At 43.5% G+C, this 19386-nt stretch overlaps 1 protein-coding gene and 1 long non-coding RNA gene across 3 annotated transcripts in view; one reads left to right on the top strand and one right to left on the bottom strand.

The window, feature by feature from the left end:
- LOC106732361 (uncharacterized) overlaps positions 1-19386 on the top strand; it is a 94497-nt gene that overhangs the window by 8092 nt on the left and 67019 nt on the right. The gene's annotated exons all lie outside the window — the stretch shown is intronic.
- Positions 11280-19386, bottom strand: part of MSANTD1 (Myb/SANT DNA binding domain containing 1) — a 32579-nt gene continuing 24472 nt past the window's right edge. Inside the window, exon 4 of the mRNA XM_025187341.3 lies at positions 11280-12375. Within this exon, the coding sequence (XP_025043126.1) occupies positions 12135-12375 (241 nt within the window). The 3' untranslated portion in view covers positions 11280-12134. The remainder of the gene's footprint in view (positions 12376-19386) is intronic.

The following is a 19386-nucleotide window of genomic DNA, read 5'->3' as shown; positions in this document are numbered from 1 at the left end:
TTCCATTAAATACACAGGTAACTGTTACCTTGGGAATATACCAGTAGATAAACACCCAGGCACAAGTGTTTTCCCAAAAAGATGCACTAGGGCCTCCATCTCAAACTCTCATCCTTAGTGCATTAATCTGCTGTGTTACTAGGCTGGCATCTTCCTTTGCAAAATATTTAGTGGAAAAGAGGTGTGTTTTTACAGGAGGGCCATGCACGCTTAGAGGTCTGTCTACATGGATGCAGTTATATGTGCAGGGTTTAATTTAGTACTTTGTTCCTCAGCTGATAGAGGCTGACAACAAAGTGGAGATATGACTGGGTGTGATCACAGAAGACCCCTTGGGATTGTTCCTTTGTGTGCTGATCATGCCACTGACACCCATCTTCTTGCTTTCTAGTACTCCCCACCATGCTCTCTTGCTGGACCAGATCCTCTAATCTGCCCCAAACAAAGCACAGAGTTAGGGTTACCACCCCTCTGAAAAGCAATGCAAACACTTAACCACTTTAGCTCTGGGAGGATGCAGTTTAATGGCACACCACTTAGGAAATCAACCTCCAAAAGGGATTAAAATCCTAAATAAATCATAAAAATAGCCATACTGGATCAGACCCTAGGTCCAGCTAGACCAGTATCCTGTCTTCCAGTACTGGCCAATGCCAGAAGCCCCAGAGGGAGTGAACAGAACAAGTAATCATCACATGATCCCTCTCTTGTCATCCATTTTCTGCCTCTAACAAACAGAGGCTAGAAATACCATTTCTACCCATCCTGGCTAATAGCCTTTGATGGACCTATCCTCCATGAATCTATTTAGTTCTTTATTAAACCCTGTTAAAGTCCTTTATTCTCTCTTCATATTGACCCCATTCCAAACCCCTAATAATTTTTGTTGTCCTTTTCTGAACCTTTTCCAATGCCAATATAACTTTTTTGAAATGAGGCAACCACATCTGTACACAGTATTCAAGATGTGGGCATAGGTAGTTAGTTAACGCCTATTACACCCGCTGGTGGGTAGGGCAGCAACAAAGGTTCTCCATTTTTGTTTGTCTTTGGCCACTTTCTCCAGTGTGTCCCAGTTGTAGTTCATTCTCTTCATATCTGCCTCAACAGTACGTCGCCAGGTTATCTTGGGCCTCCCACGTTTCCGTTGTCCTTCAGGCGTCCAGTGAAGTGCTATCTTTACAATGGTGTCTGCCTCCCTTCTCATCACGTGCCCTATCCATCTCCAGCGTCTTCTCATAATGATAGTGGTCATGTCCTCCTGGTGGCATCGCAGGAGCAGGTCGTGGTTGGAGATTGTTTTCGGCTAAAAGATGCGAAGTATCTTATGAAGGCTGGTGGTGTGAAAGGATGAGAGCTTGGCACTGTTGCACTCTGTCATCTGCCAGCACTCTGAGCCGCATAATAGTGTTGATATGACACAGCTTTGGTACAGCTTAAGTTTGATGTGGACACTGTACTGTGTCGATCTCCATACATTGTTCATACTCCTGAGGACATTTCTGGCCTTACTTAGTCTGCTCTGAATGTTGTTCTTGGTGCCTCCATCATGGCGGATGATGCTGCCTAAGTACATAAAGCTGCCTATGCTGGGTAAGTCTGCATCATCTATCTTGATTGGTGCTGGTGAATCTATATTGAGAATCATAATCTCTGTTTTCAACATCGTGACTGACTGGGTGATGTGGAAAACAACAGCAGATGTGTCAAGAGGTATCAGATGGACACCTTTTTCCACATTGGAAGACCTTGACTTTGCGGATGATCTTGCGTTACTTTCCCATACCCATGAACACATGCAGGAAAAGACAACACCTATGCACCTTTGGACATCAGGTTGGACTAAGAGTTAGCCAGAAGAAGAGTAGTGCAGATATGACGCATCCCTGTCTGACCCCAGTCTTGACTTCGAAAGATAGATTGCAGTATCCTATGCTACATGTGAAGTTGGTGTAAAAACTCTTAATGAGCTGGACCACTTGTAGAGGGATTCCGTAGGCTCTCAGAATGCACCAAAGGCTTTCTCTGTGTATGCTGTCAAAAGCCTTCTCAAAGTCAACAAAGTTTATGTACAACTGTCTCTGCCACTCTGTGTACTGCTCTATGATGTTTCTCAGGGTGAAAATCTGGTCTATACATCCTTTTCCCTTGCAAAATCCAGCTTGTTCTTTTCTCTGAGACTTGTTGACAGCATCTGAAATCCGCTGGATGATGACCTTGGCTAGGATCTTGCTGGGTACGGATAGAAGGGTGATCCCCGTGCCAATTGTTGCAGTTGCTGAGTGCTCCTTTCTTAGGAATCTTGATGATGACTCCTTTGGTCCAGTTCCTTGGGTATCTGTTGTCCTTCCCAAATTGCTGCAGACAGTGGTTGGAGAATGGTGGCTGCAAGTTCTGCGTCTGCTTTAAACAACTCCGCGTCCAGGTTGTCAGGTCCTAGAGCTTTGCCATTTTTCAGGGATCTGATGGCTGCACTATTTCTTCTTTCTCTGGTAGATCAATATGAATATCAAGGTCCTCCTCAGCTTCTTGAATGTCCGCTTCTTCAGGGGCTTGTCTATTCAAAACCTCTCTGAAATGTTCTGTCCAGAGTGCTTCTTGATCTACCCTGTTGACAGTAACTGCCCTTGTTTGTCCTTAACGGGGGCACTTGTCCTGCCATGATACTTGCCAAAAACAAGCATGGTGATTCTGTACATGTTTCTTTGCTCCCCTTGATTAGCTGCATCTTCAGCTTTTGTTGCAAGGTCCTCCATGAAAGCTTGTTTGTCTGCCCTTACTAACTTCTTTACTTTTCAATTTGCCTCTCTGTAATTCTGCTTGTATCTTTCTTGAATTCTGGCTGATTTGGCATCTACCAGTTTCTTCTTTATGTCCCGTCTCTCTTTGATGGCTTTCCATGTATCAAGCTTAATCCACTCCTTCCTCTTCCTATCCTTGAACCCAGACAGGCCTCGCTGCTCTTTGTGTAGGCTGATGCAATCTGTTCCCATGCCATGTTGATTTTATCTGTGATACTGGTAGATATGTCATCCCTTAAATCTTGCAAAGCTTGAAATCTGTTCCTCAGTTGAATGGTGAAGGCAGCCTTTGTGGTGACATCTCGTAGCTTTTCGACATTGAAGCGTCTTTGTATGGATGTCTTAATACCTGTTCTTCGCAGCTTAAGTTTCACAAGTGCCATCACTAAATTGTGATCTTTACCAACGTCCACTCCTCTCTGCACTTTCACATCTTGCAAGCAGCATCTCCATGTACCATTGATCATCAACTGGTCGATCTGGTTCTTTGCCATTTGGTGAAAACCAAGTCAGCTTGTGAATGTTGCGGTGTGGGAAGAGAGTCCCTCCAATGACCAGATTTTTGACAGAATAAAACCCTACAAGTCTCTCACCATTATCATTCATGGTGCCACACCTATGTCTGCCCATGGCCCTGTCATAGTGTGTGTCGTCATTTCCCACTTTGGCATTCAGATCACCCATGATGATGGTAAGATATGGTGTAGTGTAGACTCCAATTCTGCCTGAAGCTGCTCATAGAAGATGTCTTACATAGAAGGTGTCCTAACATTTTATTTGCTTTTTTGACTGCCGCTGCACACTGAGTGGATGTGAACTATCCACAATGACTCCAAGATCTTTCTCTTGAGTAGTTGGATCTAAATTAGTGCCCATCATATTGTATATATAGTTGGGATTAGTTTTTCCAATGTGCATTACTTTACATTTATCAACATTAAATTTCATTTGCCATTTTGTTGTCCAGTCACTTAATAAGATCTTTTTGAAGCTCTTCACACTCTGCTTTGGTATTAAGTATCTCAAACAGTTTAGTATTATCTGCAAATTTTGCCACCTCACTGTTTACCCCTTTCTCCAGTTCATTTATAAATAGGTTGAATAGGATTAGTCCCAGTATGGACCCTTCGGGGACACCACTAGTTACCTCTCTCCATTCTGAAAATTTACCATTTATTCCTACCCTTTGTTTCCTGTCTTTTAATCAGTTATTAAGCCATGACAGGACTTTCTCTTTTATCCCATGTCAATTAACTTTACTTAAGAGCCTTTGGTGAGGGACCTTGTCAAAGGCTTTCTGGAAATTTAAGTACACTATATCCACTGGATCCCCCTTGTCCACATGTTTGTTGACCCCCTCAAAGAACTCTAGTAGATAAAGCATGATTTCCCTTTACAGAAACCATGTTGACTTTCCCTCAACAAATTATGTTCATCTTTCTCTGTGTAAAAGTTTTACACAAGGAAACCTAATGAGGATGTTCGTCCTCTTTATCAGTGAAAGGGGGATATGCACACTGGTCCCCCCCCCCAGGTAAAAATTATTTACACTGGGCTTGATAATAAGCAAAGGGGTGGGGGTTGAGTACAAATGGTAGGATTTAAGCAGTTGCAATTGAAAACAGACAGATCAAAGTATGTTACTAAATGAAAAGAAATGCATAGCTAAAAAACTTATTGACGGCAGATTCTTACCCTAAAGAGCTGTTCTTATTTCAGGCATAATCTTCAAGTCAGAGACAAACTCTTTCATCAGTAATGGCTCTCGTCAGCACTTTAAAACTATGAACAGTCTCATACTTCATACTTTGAACTTCTCATACAAGAATGATACATGCACCAAAATAGGATATACAGATCCAGACAATTGTAACTTTAAAATTAATAGGTTATATTAGGTATCTTGTTCAAAGCATCTCCAGTTATGCATATTAATATTCATGAGGCAATTTTCATAAAGAATGGGGGAACCATCACAGGAGTCAACCATTCTCTCTTCTTAAAAGGAGAGAATGTGTTGTCTTCCTCTCTTGGATACTCTCTCCTTTTAAAGGGGGTATTATTGTGTTCTGGGAATAACAACAGCAATTAATTTGGGAGAGAGTAGAATATGGCCGTAGTCCTGCAATCTGATTTCACATGTGAACCTTATTGTGGTTAGTGGGACTCCACACAGCTGTAAAGGTGTGTCCACATGAATAAGCTTTCATGGTAAAAAGTCTCCCAAATGTAAAAGAATTGTGATCTGATCATCCACCATCTACCATCATGGGATCTGATCCTGGAAATATACATAGCTTAGTAGTGTACTCACCTGAACAGTCCCATTGATCAGAACATAAGTGCTCATAAGATCAGTATGTCAACTCACACCTTTGAAACTCTGTTTGGGTCAGTGGGTGTTTCCCATGCATCCAGAAAGCCACAACATTGTCAGTGTAAGGTCAATAGGTAGATCAGAGAAGAGATATCAAGATAAAAATCTGAATGAAAGTTTTTCCATGTGAACAGGAAAAGAAGGCCAAGGCCTCAGAAATATTGTTGAGGGAAAAAAAGTCAAGATTTGTAAATAGCCGGGATTTGTGGGGAAAGAGAACAAAATCAAAGATGAAAGTTTTAGAGGATGCTGGTGTTGTCAGTAGTAACAGAGAAAGGAGGAAACAGAGGGCTTGGAAGAAAAGATAAGGCCTTCATTTGGTCATACTAAGTTGATTGACAGACACAAAAGGGAAATGTTAGGGTTTTTTTTTTTTTTAGTTCTACACTCTCACTCTCTATGTAGATGAGCAAACACAAAAAAGATGAAAGTTCAAAAGCTTGACACTCTAATCTCATCAACATAAATTGGCCTACTAAAAGATATTACCTCACCTACCTTGTCCCTCTAATTGCTATTGTCAACATAGGAAGATCCTTTCTAGTTACAATGCAATCCTGTTATTAGTGGGACTTGCAAAAAACCCAAAACCAACTCCTCTTTGAGGTAAAAAAAAATATTTGTGCTGCTATGCTCAGATATTTCTCTAATAAAAATAGTAATATTACTTTAGGTACATCATTAGTTATTTGACTAATGTTTCAGTTGAGGGCTGCATAAAATATGTTAACACACTAAATTTTTCTTGCATTTTTCTTTTATTCCTTGTTACAGTCCTAGACAAAAATTTGAGTATCTGGGTGTCTTTTCCTCCATTTTGGCTATTTCTAAGTTTATTTTTTCCTCTTTCCCTTTTCTCCTTAATTAATATTTTTCCATTCTTCTAGGTTTTCTCTCCTTCCTCAGTTTTGTTTTTTAATCTAACCTGTGTGCAAGTCTCTCACTTTCTTATATCTCCCCTTGGCCCTCTTTAACTTCTCTTCAGCCAACATAGAGTTTCCTTCCCCTAAATTATACGTGTGCATAGAAGCAGTATCTTAAACTTGCGAAGCCCACCAGTCATCTTAATGTTAGAACAAAGTGTTCAGGTTCTAACTGGTGCTAACTGAATCTCTCAAAAACTTAATCCTTACCTGAAGCCAACTAACACATAAGAGTGTGAAATGTATTCTAACATTTGAAAACAAAAGCAGGGAAATTAGAAGAGGACTATATATTATTCCCTATGCATATATACCCCTGACTAGAATTTAATCACCATCCCATTTTGCTTTCTGTTTACTTGGAGACTATCTACATTGCAGAGTGTGATGGCACCTCAGGCTGATATATTCTCTAGCTTTAATCTAGCTATATTGGGTACCAGAAGAAGCAATGACAGCTTGCTTTACTCATTCAGCTGGTGTATGCTGATTTTTCCAGAGTTTCAGGCAGGCTTACCTCCCAAGAGTCTGAAGCATGAGCTGTGATGACTTCACTCTTCTGATACCCAAGATACCTAGATGAAAGCTAAATCAAGTATATCCATAAAAGCTGAATTCATATCCCATTATTGTAGGGTAGCCAAACCCTAAATCAGCCATTTTAAAATAATTTCTTAAATTGAGGGAGGCACCAGCCAGTGTGGCATAGATTGAGCACAAAGGAATTTGGACTGAGTTTGAATGTGTCTCAGAGGCAGTTTAGGCTGTTAAGCCTAAGCCACTAAAATGAAGTAGCTTCGTTTTGAATGAGAGAATTTACTACTTAGGTAACAGAATAAAACCTCTCAATATTACTATGGAGGTAAAAGTCAAACAGCATGTAAATCAGGATGGCAACTAAATAGTTTACTGTACAAAGTTCAAAGATGTGTTTGGCCTAGTGTTGCCAAGTGATGGAATTTATTATTTTAAGATTCAAGCAGCTAATTTAAATACAATTTGAGTGTTATTGTTTCTTCTGTGAAGTGAGGTGGGCATTTCTTTAATAATAGATAGCACAAACAATAGGTACTGAAGAGAAATTACCTGAATTTGCCAGGCTGGAAGCATTGTTTGAAGGTACTAGCCCACTTAAAGGCTGACCAAAGATGCAACCAGAGTGTTTATGCACCCAAGCCCAGTTATAATTTTGCTGAAAACTAAAGTGCAACAAAAGAAAAAAAACTAATATGAACTAATATATTTGGTCAATGCAAGGTTTCTTTTGATTTAATTATTAGTAGACCTTCATCTAACACAGTGTTGATATCAGACATATAAATAGGTATATATGCATATAGAAAGAGCAGTAGCACAGCTCGCTTTATGGTAAATAATATAGACAACACAAACAACTTTAAAGATAAATTCAGAGAGGGAATGTAGTCTAGTGATTAAATTGGGAAATGGCACAGGTGCTGCCAATATGGCTTAGGCCCTAGGGCAAACTATGTCTTAGCCTGTTTACACAGTAGGTGGGAGGATGCTTCCTAGTGCAGGTAAACAAACATGCAACTTCTGGTTGAGCTAGAACTCATAGGCTATGTCTACATTGGCAAGATTTTGCACAAATACTTTTAATGCAAGAGTTTTTGCGTTAAAGTATTTGCGCAAGAGAGCGTCTACACTGATCCGTGCCAGTGCAGACGCTCTATTGCACAAGAAAGCTCTGATGGCCAATTTAGCCATTGGGCTTTCTTGCGCAAGAAATTCATGTTGCTTGTCTACACTGGCCTCTTGCGCAAGAGGGCTTATTCCTGAGCGGGAGCGTCATAGTTCTTGCGCAAGAAGCCCTGATTTCTTACATTAGAACATCAGTGTTAATATATATAATATAATGGAGATTGCCTCTCTCCTAGAACTGAAAGGGACCTTGAAAGGTCATCAAGTCCAGTCCCCTGCCTTCACAGCAGGACCAAGTACCATCCCTGACAAATTTTTGCCCCAAAGCTCTAAAAGGCCTCTGCAAGGATTGAACTCACAATCCTGGGTTTAGCAGGCCAATGCTCAAACCACTGAGCTAACCCTGAGCCCAAAAACTTGCAGGCAGTGTAGACACAGCCCCCAACAGCAATGTGGCTGCTGTGGTATTAGCAGTGGCTTATGCTAGCAACCTGAGAATGTTCCCAGGAGAAAAGGGGAGCTTGTATTCAGCTAGCATAAGTCATAGCCCGTGTCACCGTAGTCACACTGCTAATTATAGCATGCTAGTTTAAGTAGAACTAGAATGTCTGGCTATCCATGCTGAGAAGACCCCCGTCATAGCTGTCATTGTAGATATATCCTTAGACTACATCTATACTACATACTGATAGCAGTGGCATGTAAGGTGCATGTAGCTACATGCTGCAGTGAGAAACACAAGCTGTGTCCGCTGTGGTGTGTTACTTGTATCAGTGAAAAGCTTCAGCAGCTCCCCACTGCCAGACCCTTTCTCTATTATGGGAAGGAAGTGACCTCTCCCAACTGCCTCCCCCCGCCAGCGTCTTTCCATGTGCAGGAGAAGGTTCCAGCTGTAGGAAGTTGGGAAAGCAGAAAGCCAGCAGGAATCATCCCCTGCACGATAATAATGGAAAGTGGTATGATTACATAGTCTTATTTTGACAAATAAGATATGATGAATTTTGCACAATTTAAAATACCGTGAAAAGAATTTAATTTTTTGAACAGAATTACCCCAGGAGTACCTACAGAAGAGAAAAATTCTAGTAGTGGGGAACTACAAGATTCTCTGTTTTAAGGGTCAGCAACCTTTCTGAAGTGGTGTACCAAGATTTATCCCTCCTGGCCTGGGCAGTGCCACTCTCTTGAGAGGGGTGAGGGATTCTCTCTACCACACACTCCATGGACCACCTGTGTCAATGCAAACCTTTCCATGGACAACCAGTTGCTAATGGAAACTCACCATTAATTACATAATTACGCCCAAGCCATTTTGCTAGTACTACAGCTGGGGAGAACAGTTGAATTTAAATTATTAAACAAATTAAATATTTTAACTCTCATGTTAGTTGATCAAACTTCATTTTAAATAAAGTAAATTATGTTCAACACAAAAGGTTTCAATGTTTTCTTTATTTATGGCAGGGGTGGAGAACCTTTTTTGGGTCGAGAATCACTGACCCACAGAAAAATCAACTGCAGATCACACAAGTGAGAAGCAATAAAACTCCTCCCAAAACCCACAACCCTCAGTGATATGGCCCCCAACTGAGACACCTCACTCTTCTGGTACTCCACGGGGTAAGGGGAAGATACAGGGAGGACTGAGGCTCAGGGCTTCCCATAGGCCAGATTTACTTTTCTGGAGTTCCAAAGTTAGTGGATTTTGTGGATCCCCTTAGGCTCTGAAGTGGGAACAAAAATGAGGGGCTCAATGTGCAGGACAGGGTTGCCAGTGAGTAGAATAGGGATGAGGGTGCGGGAAGAGGTGAGGAGGGTAGGGTCTGGAAGTTTGCTGGCAGGAGAGGGTGTGGGGTGGCGGTACGAGAGGGAGTTTGGGGACAGGAGAGGGTTGGGGGAGTAACACAGAAAAGGTGAGAGAGAGAGAGAGAATGCAGCCAAATAACTAGTTGGAGAGGAAGGCAAAGTGAGGAATAAAGGAAAGTATAGCTTCTGCAAAGTAAAATTGTATCTCCCCCTCACATCTTCCCTCTGCTCCAGCCTCGCTCCCCTCAGCCCCATGATTCCCCCCAGCCTGAGCCCCTGCATCACCCCATGCCCCTCAGTGCCCTAGGTTGCCCATTGCTAATCTACACTGCTACTTTTTACATCCATGCTAAAAGGGTATACCAAAGTATGTACTCTGTTGCCAAAAGAAGCATATAGTGTAGACATATCTTGAATTTCTCTGTATTTAACATGGAAATCATTACCTTATATTTAACCTCTGTAGAAGATCAATATTACCTACATCACAGCAGTATTCTGAAGGTTAAATTAAACGTCACGTGCTTTGAAATTGCTTGGATGGCAAGACTGTTATATAAATGCAAGCACTATTTGAGAATTCTGGTCTGTAGCCACTAATTGGAATACTTTTTTATATTTTTTATAAATGAGTCTAATCAGTCCTTAGATGGCCTCTTGCTTCACAAATACAGCAGGAGCACTATTAACCTAGCAGTAGTAATAGTTGTTTCTCAAAGAGCTAACATATTAATCTAGATCCAAGAAGTTATTTATTCAAGGTGATTTTTAATGAAATCTTACTATATATATTTTAGAAATGGGTGTCTGTCTTCCATCCGCGAGTCCATTTTTTCAAGAACTCCTAAATGGTAAGAACTAGGACCACTAAATTTGTTATGCAGCTTCCTCTTATCATAACTTAGATAAGGACTTGGTCGTGCCAGGACAATGGGATGTGCCTAGAATTTGATTCTCATAAAATGGAAAAGAGGAGGTTTGACAGGAGGGACAGGTATTCTGCAGAATGACCACAAGGGGGCAGCAAGGAGCCAGAGATGGGGATTGAGCCAGGAGGGTGCAGGGGTGTGGAAAGGAACAGCTATCTACTTTATATTTCAGAGAGTTTGCTTGTTTATGTGTCTGTCTATCTCCCCCAGCCAGGGGACATGCATCCCTCCACTGGCTGTGTCTGATGCAGCAGTCATGGACAGGTGCTTCTCGCCTTGCCCGAAACTGCTGTGGTGAAAAAGGATTGGTGTTGTCTTCTCTCCCTGGTGCAGCCTTCATACTGAACCTTTCACCCTTAACCCCATCCTGCAACAATATTTTAAATGAAGAAAACATGATTTGACTTGAACAATGCTGGATAAATCGTCTAGTACTCTATAAATATAGATAACAAGAACACTGCTTGATGATTTCTAGACCATCCTTTAGGATTTCAGTGGCTTCTTGTGATATTAATGTTGACCACCCTAATTTCATTCAAACCATTCCTTATAATATATTGCTTCCATGTAGCATATTGACATTATTTCATCAACAAGAGAGACTGTTCTGGAAATGTGTTATTAAAAATGAATTTTCTACCTTACTTCAAGACAGGCATGTATTTGGGGCATCCAGGACATAGAGCTCTGTATTGTGTTTTAGAATGAAAACTTCTTGGGCAGTAGCAGTAATTTCCACTGTTTTACTCTGTCTCGAGCACACTGTCTGCCCAACAAATAATAAATAAGGTTATCTTTGTCTTTATTTAACTTGAGGGAGATATATATAGATATAAATATATACACACAGTACAATATGTTTATTTTGTGATAGAGAATAAGTGGAGTTTTCTAATTGTTTGTTGTTCATAAAGTCAACAGATTCCAGTTAATAATGAAAAAAATTATACATTTAATATCAAAATCAAGTCCAAGTACTTTCAATACAGTTTAGTATTCAGTATATAGTTTTATTTTTTTATCAAAAGTGTATTTGGGTGGATTATTTAATATTTCATTTTTGAGTACTGTTCATATCAACATGGAATTTAAAATAACATGTGTTTCGTGATCTCAGCTACCTCTTCACAAGAATCATAGTTCATGCCACACAACCACTGCGTGTGTTTCAAAATTGTGAATCTAGTTTCTAGCTTGCACAAAGCCAGAATTGCAGTGAATGTGTCTGGAAAATATGCTACTGTTTTCTCTCAGAGTAGGTCAGGTTGCAGACCTTGATATGAAGCAGAACACAACACTGCTACTTGTAAGAGAATACTTGACCTTAGCATAAATAGTTCAATACATTTCATTTCCCAGAGCTACTCATCCCTTAACCATTTAGTACAAAAATAGTTACAATTAGGTATATATTGCACCAGTTTCCTCACTGTTATTACTTAATGACACAAAATCCTGGACTGGATAGATCCTACCCTGCATTAACTGTTCTCTTTGTTTCACTAGGATTACACTAATATTTAAATTTCCATAGAAAACCTGGGAAAAGGGCAACAGACACACATAAGGTGTGTGATAGTGGATTTCTAGAACATTGTTAAATAGTGTAATTGAGTAGCGTTCACAAAGGAAGCTACACATTAGACTTGGAGATCATTTTCTCCAGTAGGTTCATCATTCTCTCCTGTAGCTGTAGGCTTTGAACTTGAATGATGTTTTGCTGATCCAGAATCCTGCGCACTTCCCTACAGGTTTCTTCCATAGCTCTGCTTAACTTCTTTTGTTCTTCCAACATGGCTTCCATTAGTTTTAGTTTCTTCTTTTGGAAACTACAGCTTTGCAGCTTTCTTTTCTTAACTGGTCTTTCTTCAGCTCTGAAATACAAATATGTTTGTATATAAAACCTTCACATTTGACCAACTTACATCAGGGACCCAAAATTCAATAGCTCTTTGTGTCGAGATATGCCTACTAGAGCTAACAACTACTAACTTTATCCTACTATAGCTTTAAAAAGTGCATTTTTACAGTTCTATCATTTAGAAGAAGTTGCTGCTGAGATTCTGGTAAAGACCTGGGAATTTCTTTGTTTTTAACAAAGGTTTACTTTACATAACACAAGGTAGAATATTAACCTTTTGTCCTGATATTTCTTACCCTTTACGCACCAAAGTTTTATTGTGAGAGTCTGTCTGCTATCGTTGAAGAACTTATCTTGTTAAAAAGTCTCAGAGGGGTAGCCGTGTTCGTCTGTAACTTTAAAAACAACTACAGTAGACTTCCGTTAATCCGGAACCTATGGGACCTAGGTGGTGCCGGATTATCAGATATGCTGGACTATCAGGAGGTACTATAAACTGGTTTTATATATATATATGTATATGTGTGTGTGTATATATATATATATATATATATATATACACACACACACACACTGTATACATTATATACTGTATATAAAGTGTTCTTAACCCTTTTTATTGTACATACTGTATACAGTACAGGCAGTCCCCGACTTACGTCGGATCCGCAGTTACGAACGGGGCTCGCCCCGGAGGACACGGACTGCGGGATCTCGCGGTCCTGCCGCCCGTGTACTCCGGGGCTTTCTCCGCGTCTCCCTGGTCTGCAGACCAGGAAGACGCGGAGCAAAGCCGCGGGGGGGCTCGGGCAGCGGGGCAGCCCAGGCGCGCCTGGGCTGCTCCGCTGCCGGCTTCCCCGAGGCTTTGCTCTCCATCTCCCAGGTCTGCTGGTCTCTAGCAGGCCAGGGAGACGGGGAGCAAAGCCGCGGAGGACCCAGGCGGCGGGACCGCGGTGCGTCTCGGTCCGCCGCCCACGTCTTCCTGGTCTGCTGGGGTGGGGGGGGGGGCGCAGCTAGTACGCCCCCCCCCCCAGCAGACTAGGCTTTTCTCCAGAAGCCTGTGGCAGAGCAGCTGAGGCGCTGCCGGTTGGTCCCGCAGCGCCGCTCTGGGCGCTACTGGACCAACCCGGCAGCACCCCAGCTGCTCTGCCCCAGGCGTCCTGATTCAGCCGCTGCTGGTCAGTTTCAGCAGTGGCTGAATCAGGACGCCTGGGGCAGAGCAGATGGGGTGCTGCTGGGTTGGTCCAGTAGTGCCGAGGAGCGGCGCTACTGGAGCAACGCAGCAGCACCCCAGCTGCTCTGCCCCAGGCGTCCCCAAGTCAACTGCTGCTGAAACTGACCAGCACTGACTACAGGAAGCCCGAGGCAGGGTTGCTCTGCCCCGGGCTTCCTGGAATCAGCTGCTGATCAGTTTCAGCAGCAGCTGACTTGGGGATGCTTGGGGTTCTTAAGTTGATTCTGTATGTAAGTCAGAACTGGTGGTCAGTTTCAGCAGTGGCTGAATCTGGACGCCAGTTCCGACTTACATACAGATTCAACTTAGGGACTGTAGGTTTGTTCTTATCTTGTACGTAACCCGGGGACTGCCTGTATACCTGTAATGCTTTCTTTTTTTAAGCCTTTTTTACCCTTTTTGCTCAGTTCAGCTGCTGCCGCTGTTACCTTGTGACTCATTTTTTGCCGAAGCTCACTCACTATGCTCTTGCCATTTTGATGCCGGACTATCAGGAGTGCCGGACTATTGGATGCCGGACTATTGGAGTTTTACTGCAGTAGTCTGTCGCACCTTAGAAACTAACTATCTATATCTATATATAGTTAGTTAGTTATATTGCATCATGAATGTTTGTAGGCAAAACCCACTTCTCCAGATGGAATTTCTAACTCCATAGCTGCAGTATCCCATTGTTACAGATCCTACAGAACTTTGCAGCAATGAGGCTATTTCCCCCTCCCCTGTGGTGCAAACCAAATCTCAAATACTGTCCTTGAAGGGAGGGAGGGAGGAAGGGCGTGTGCGTGTGCATGTACACCTCTCAATCAGCCTTTAAAAATCGCTCTCTGTAGTTTTCCTAGACAATCACCACTTTATAGGGATATGTGTAGTAAGAAAAATTAACTACTACTAGACAAAATAAAGTTCTTGAGAAATTCAAATAGATTATATCTGATCTTTCAATTCAACTCAAAAGCTGCCTAGGTGGATAAGACTAATATTTAAATTGAAATATTTAATATTGAAAAGGTTGCCAACCCCTGAGCTAGGCTATAACATGACTGGATGTGTACAGACTGGATGTGCTCCAGCTCAGCCCCCTACCCCCCGCAGCAGGGAACCACACTGGTGCTCCAGCCTCATGTCCCCTCAAGATTAGAGCACCAGCGCTGGCTTCCTGCGGGGGGGGGGACCCCAAGGCTCTACACCAGATCCAGCTTGCGGGGAAGCATGCATGCTGCTGCTTCCTTTCCCCCTCCCCCACCTGAGGACAGCAGCACAGGGACATGCTTGCTGGAGGCTTTCCCCACTGCTCCAATTGGCCAGAATCCAGCCAATTGGAAGCAGCAAGTGGCAGTGCCTAAGCTACATTGCCTGCGTGTGAAAGCAAGTAAGTGCCTTCACCCCCTTATGCCCATATCCTACACCCCCCCCCCCAACACCACACTCATTCCCACACTGAGTCCCCTCACTCACTCCCTCCACCAAGACCTCACACTCCCAGCCTGCACCTGCCGCCTCCCCCAGCCAAACGTGCTGCCACCAGCCTGCTTCTGCCCCCTCCCCCGACCAGACACACTTGCCCCAGCCTGTTTCTTCCCCTGCTCCCAGCCAGACACCCTGTCCATCCCCCATGGCCAGACACCTACCACCAGCCTGCTCCTGTACCTTCCACTGCTCCTGCCTCTTCCCCCCGGCCAGACACCCTACCCCCAGCCTGCTCCTGCACTCTCACTTCTGGACAGACCCCTGCCCCCAACCTGCTCCTGCACTCCATCTCCCACACAGATCCTGCATCCCCATCCCTATCCCTCACACTCATTTTTGGCCCCTCTCCAGAGCCTGGGGGGGGGGGGGGCATAAAATCCATTAACCATGGAACCCCAGAAGAATAAATCTGGTCTGAGGCCTTGAACCTCAATCCTCCCTGCTCTTCCCCTCCAGCATGAGGCTGGAGCACCAGGGGAGTGAGGTATTTCAGAGCCTATGGTCAGGGGAGCGTGCAAAGTCTCACTCTATGCCCTGCAAGTGCCGCACGCCCCCGGCGGGGGAGGAGGCTCTGACTGGCTTGGGGACGGAGGAGCGGTAGGGTGTCCGCAGGCCAGATTTGGCCTGCGGATGCTCTTTTGTTCACCCCTGTCCTAATATATGGCTCTTTAGAGGCAATATAGTTGGAGATGATCTAAAAGGAAATACAAAATAATTGTTGATAAAATTTGCAAATGATAATTTGGCAGAATACTAAATAATGATGAGGGAAGGGCAGTCATTTAGACTGATCTGGATTCTCCTTGTTAGGTAGGCCAAATCAAACAAACTGTGTTTTAATACAGCCAAATGTGAGATCAGACATCTAGGAATGAGGAACGTAGTCCAGACTTACATAATAAGGGTCGGTATCCTGGAAAACTGATAAATAGATTGAGGTTTCACAGTGGACAAACTCCTCAATATGAGTTTCAAATGAGGAATTGTGACAAAAAAAGTCCTAATGAATTCCTTGGATGTAAGATTGGACCTCCCTGGTCCAGCATCCTTGGGACCTGACCAGTCCCAGACAAGGGAGTTTGCTGGACCAGGGGAGACCTGGGAGGAGGACTGCTAGACTCCCCACTGAGCTCCTCTCCCCAGCCTCTCATCCCTGCAAGCTACAATAGCCCCCTCAGAGCTCCTGACCCCATCTGCCTTGCAGCGGGCCTGCTGGAGCTCCCAGCCCTGCCAGCCTCGCGACATCCTCACCAGAGATCCCAGCAGCTCCGCTGAAGCCCTGCGGCCCCACCAGAATTCCTGGCAGCTCTACTGATCTTGCAGCAGCCCTGCCACCCCAGTGGATCTCCCAGTGGTTTCCCCAATTCCCCCCAGCTGCGGTTTCCACTGCCCCACAAGCTCTGGACCCCTGCCAGCTTCCCCACCCTTACAGCTGTGGGCTTTGGTACTCCCCAGGCTCTACTGCACTTCAGGCTAGCTCCACTCCCAGCAACCGGCAACCTCTGCTGTTGGGACTCTCTAGTCCCACAACATGTGGTCCTGCCTGACCACGAATGTTGCTGGACCAGAGAGTCCCAGACCACATATGTTCAACCTGTCTTAACTGGGAAGGAGAGGATTTTACTATTGTGCATGGAATTGGTGAGACACTACTAGAATGCACTATCAATTTCTGGTGTGCACAGGAAATTTTAAAGGATGCTGAAATATTAGAGAGGGTGAAGAGAAGAGCCAGAAACATGATTTGCGGGGTACAGAAAATGCCTTAAAAAGCTCAATCTAGATAGTTTATCAAAAAAGAAGATAAAAGGTGACTTGACCCTAATGAATTAAGTACATTTCAGGGGAGAAAACACAGGGTAAAAGGGCTCTTTGGCCTAGTGCAGAAAGGCATAACAGAACACAGTGGCTCGAAGTAAAAACCAGGCAAATTAAAAACAGAAATATTTAACAATGAGTAATTAATCACTGGAACAGACTACAAGGGAAATGGTGGATTATCTAGCTCTTGATGGCTTCAAATCCAGACCATATGCCTTTTGATAAAAAAAAAAGTTATTGGGCTCAGTACTGCAATAAGTGAGTGAAATCTATTTATAGTGTAATTGATTTTTTTGGAGGTTTAAGAGAATACACTATTACATAATATTGTCAGATGTTCTTATATAATACAAGTTCAGAAATGGGAGGAAGAATGGGCTATAATAGCAGAGATAAAGGAGGAACAAGGCAGAACTGGGAGGCAAAATCAGATCAGTATCTTAGATGCCTATATACAAATGCAAGAAGTATGGGGAATAAGCAGGAAGAACTTGAAGTGCTAATAAATCATAGAATCATAGAGCTGGAAGAGACCTCAGGAGGTTATCTAGTCCAGCCCCCTGCCCAAGGCAGGACCAATCCCAACTAAATCAACCCAGCCGAGACTTAAACACCTCTAGGGATGGAGATTACACCACCTCCCTACGTAACCCATTCTAGTGCTTCACCACCCTCCTAGTGAAATAGTTTTTCTTAATATCCAACCTAGACCTCCCCCACTGTAACTTGAGACCATTGATCCTTGTTCTGCCATCCATCACTACTGTGAACAGTCTTTCTCCATCCTCTTTGGAACCTCCCTACAGGAAGTTGAAGGCTGCTATCAAATCCCCCCTCACTCTTCACTTCTGCAGACTAAACAGACCCAACTCCCTCAGCCTCTCCTCATAAATCACATGCTCCAGCCCCCTAATCATTTTGGTTGCCCTCTGCTGGACCCTCTCCAATGTGTCTGCATCCTTTTTGTAGTGGGGGGCCCAGAACTGGACACAATACTCCAGATGTGGCCTCACCAGAGCCGAATAAAGTGTAATAATCACTTCCCTGGATCTGCTGACAGTGCTCCTCCTAATGCACCCTAATATGCCATTAGCCTTCTTGGCTACAAGGGCACACAGTTGACTCATATACAGCATCTCATCCACTGTAATCCCCAGGTCCTTTTCTGCTGAACTGCTGCTTAGCCATTCAGCCCCCAGCCTCTAAGAATGGTTGGGATTCATCCGTCCCAAGTGCAGGACTCTGCACTTGTCTTTGTTGAACCTCATCTGATTTCTTTTGGCCCAATCCTCTAATCTGTCCACATCACTCTGGACCCTATCACTGCCCTCCAGCGTATCTACCTCTCCCCCCCTAGCTAAGTGTCATCTGCAAACTTGCTGAGGGTACAATCCATCCCTTCATCCAGATCATTAATAAAGATGTTGAAAAAAACTGGTCCAAGAACTGATCCTTGGGGCACTCCGCTAGAAACCGAGCACCAACCTGACATTGAGCCGTTGATCACTACCCATTGGGCCCAACAGTCTAGCCAGCTTTCTATCCATCTTACAATCCATTTATCCAATCCATACTCCCTTAACTTGCTGGCAAGAATATTTTGGGAGACCGTATCAAAAGCTTTGCCAAAGTCAAGGTATATATCCACAGAGCCAGTTACCTCATCATAGAAGCTAATCAGATTGGTCAGGCACGACTTGATCTTCGTGAATCCATGTTGACTATTCCTGATCATTTTTCCTTCTTCCAAGTGCTTCAAAATGGATTCCTTGAGGATCACCTCCATGATTTTTCCGGGGACTGAGGTAAGGCTGACCGGTCTGTAGTTCCCTGGATTGTCCTCCTTCCTTTTTTTAAAGATGGGCACTACATTTGCTTTTTTCCAATCATCCGGGATCTCTCCCGATCTCCACGAATTTTCAAAGATAATGGCCAAAGGCTCCGCAATGACATTTGCCAACTCCCTCAGTATCCTTGGACGCATTAAATCCGGGCCCATGGATTTGTGTATGTTTAGCTTTTCTAAATAGTTCCTAACTTGTTCTTTCCCCACCAAGGGCTGTCCATCTCCTTCCCATACTGCATTGTCTAGTGCATTTGTCTGGGAGCTGACCTTGTCCATGAACTCAGAGGCAAAGAAAGCATTGAGTACTTCAGCTTTTCCCACATCACCTGTCACTAGGTTACCTCCCTCATCCATTAAGGGCCCCACACTTTCTCTGATCACCCTCTTATTGCTAACATGCCTGTAGAAACCTCTCTTGTTACCCTTCACATACCTTGCCAGCTGCAATTCCAATTGCACTTTCGCCTTCCTGATAACTCCCCTGCATTCTCGAGCAATATATTTATACTCCTCCCTAGTCATCAGTCCAAAGTTCCGCTTCTTGTAAGTTTCCTTTTTGTGTTTACACTTCTCATGGATGTCCCTGGTAAGCCAATCTGGTCACCTACCATATTTGCTTTTCTTGCTGCACATCGGGATGGTTTCTTCCTGTG

This window comes from Pelodiscus sinensis, chromosome 4 (genome assembly GCF_052426305.1).
Source record: "Pelodiscus sinensis isolate ZL-2025 chromosome 4, ASM5242630v1, whole genome shotgun sequence".
Taxonomy (NCBI): domain Eukaryota; kingdom Metazoa; phylum Chordata; order Testudines; family Trionychidae; genus Pelodiscus; species Pelodiscus sinensis.
Note: the sequence above shows the minus strand (reverse complement) of the source record. Positions and strands in the feature narration are given on the sequence as shown.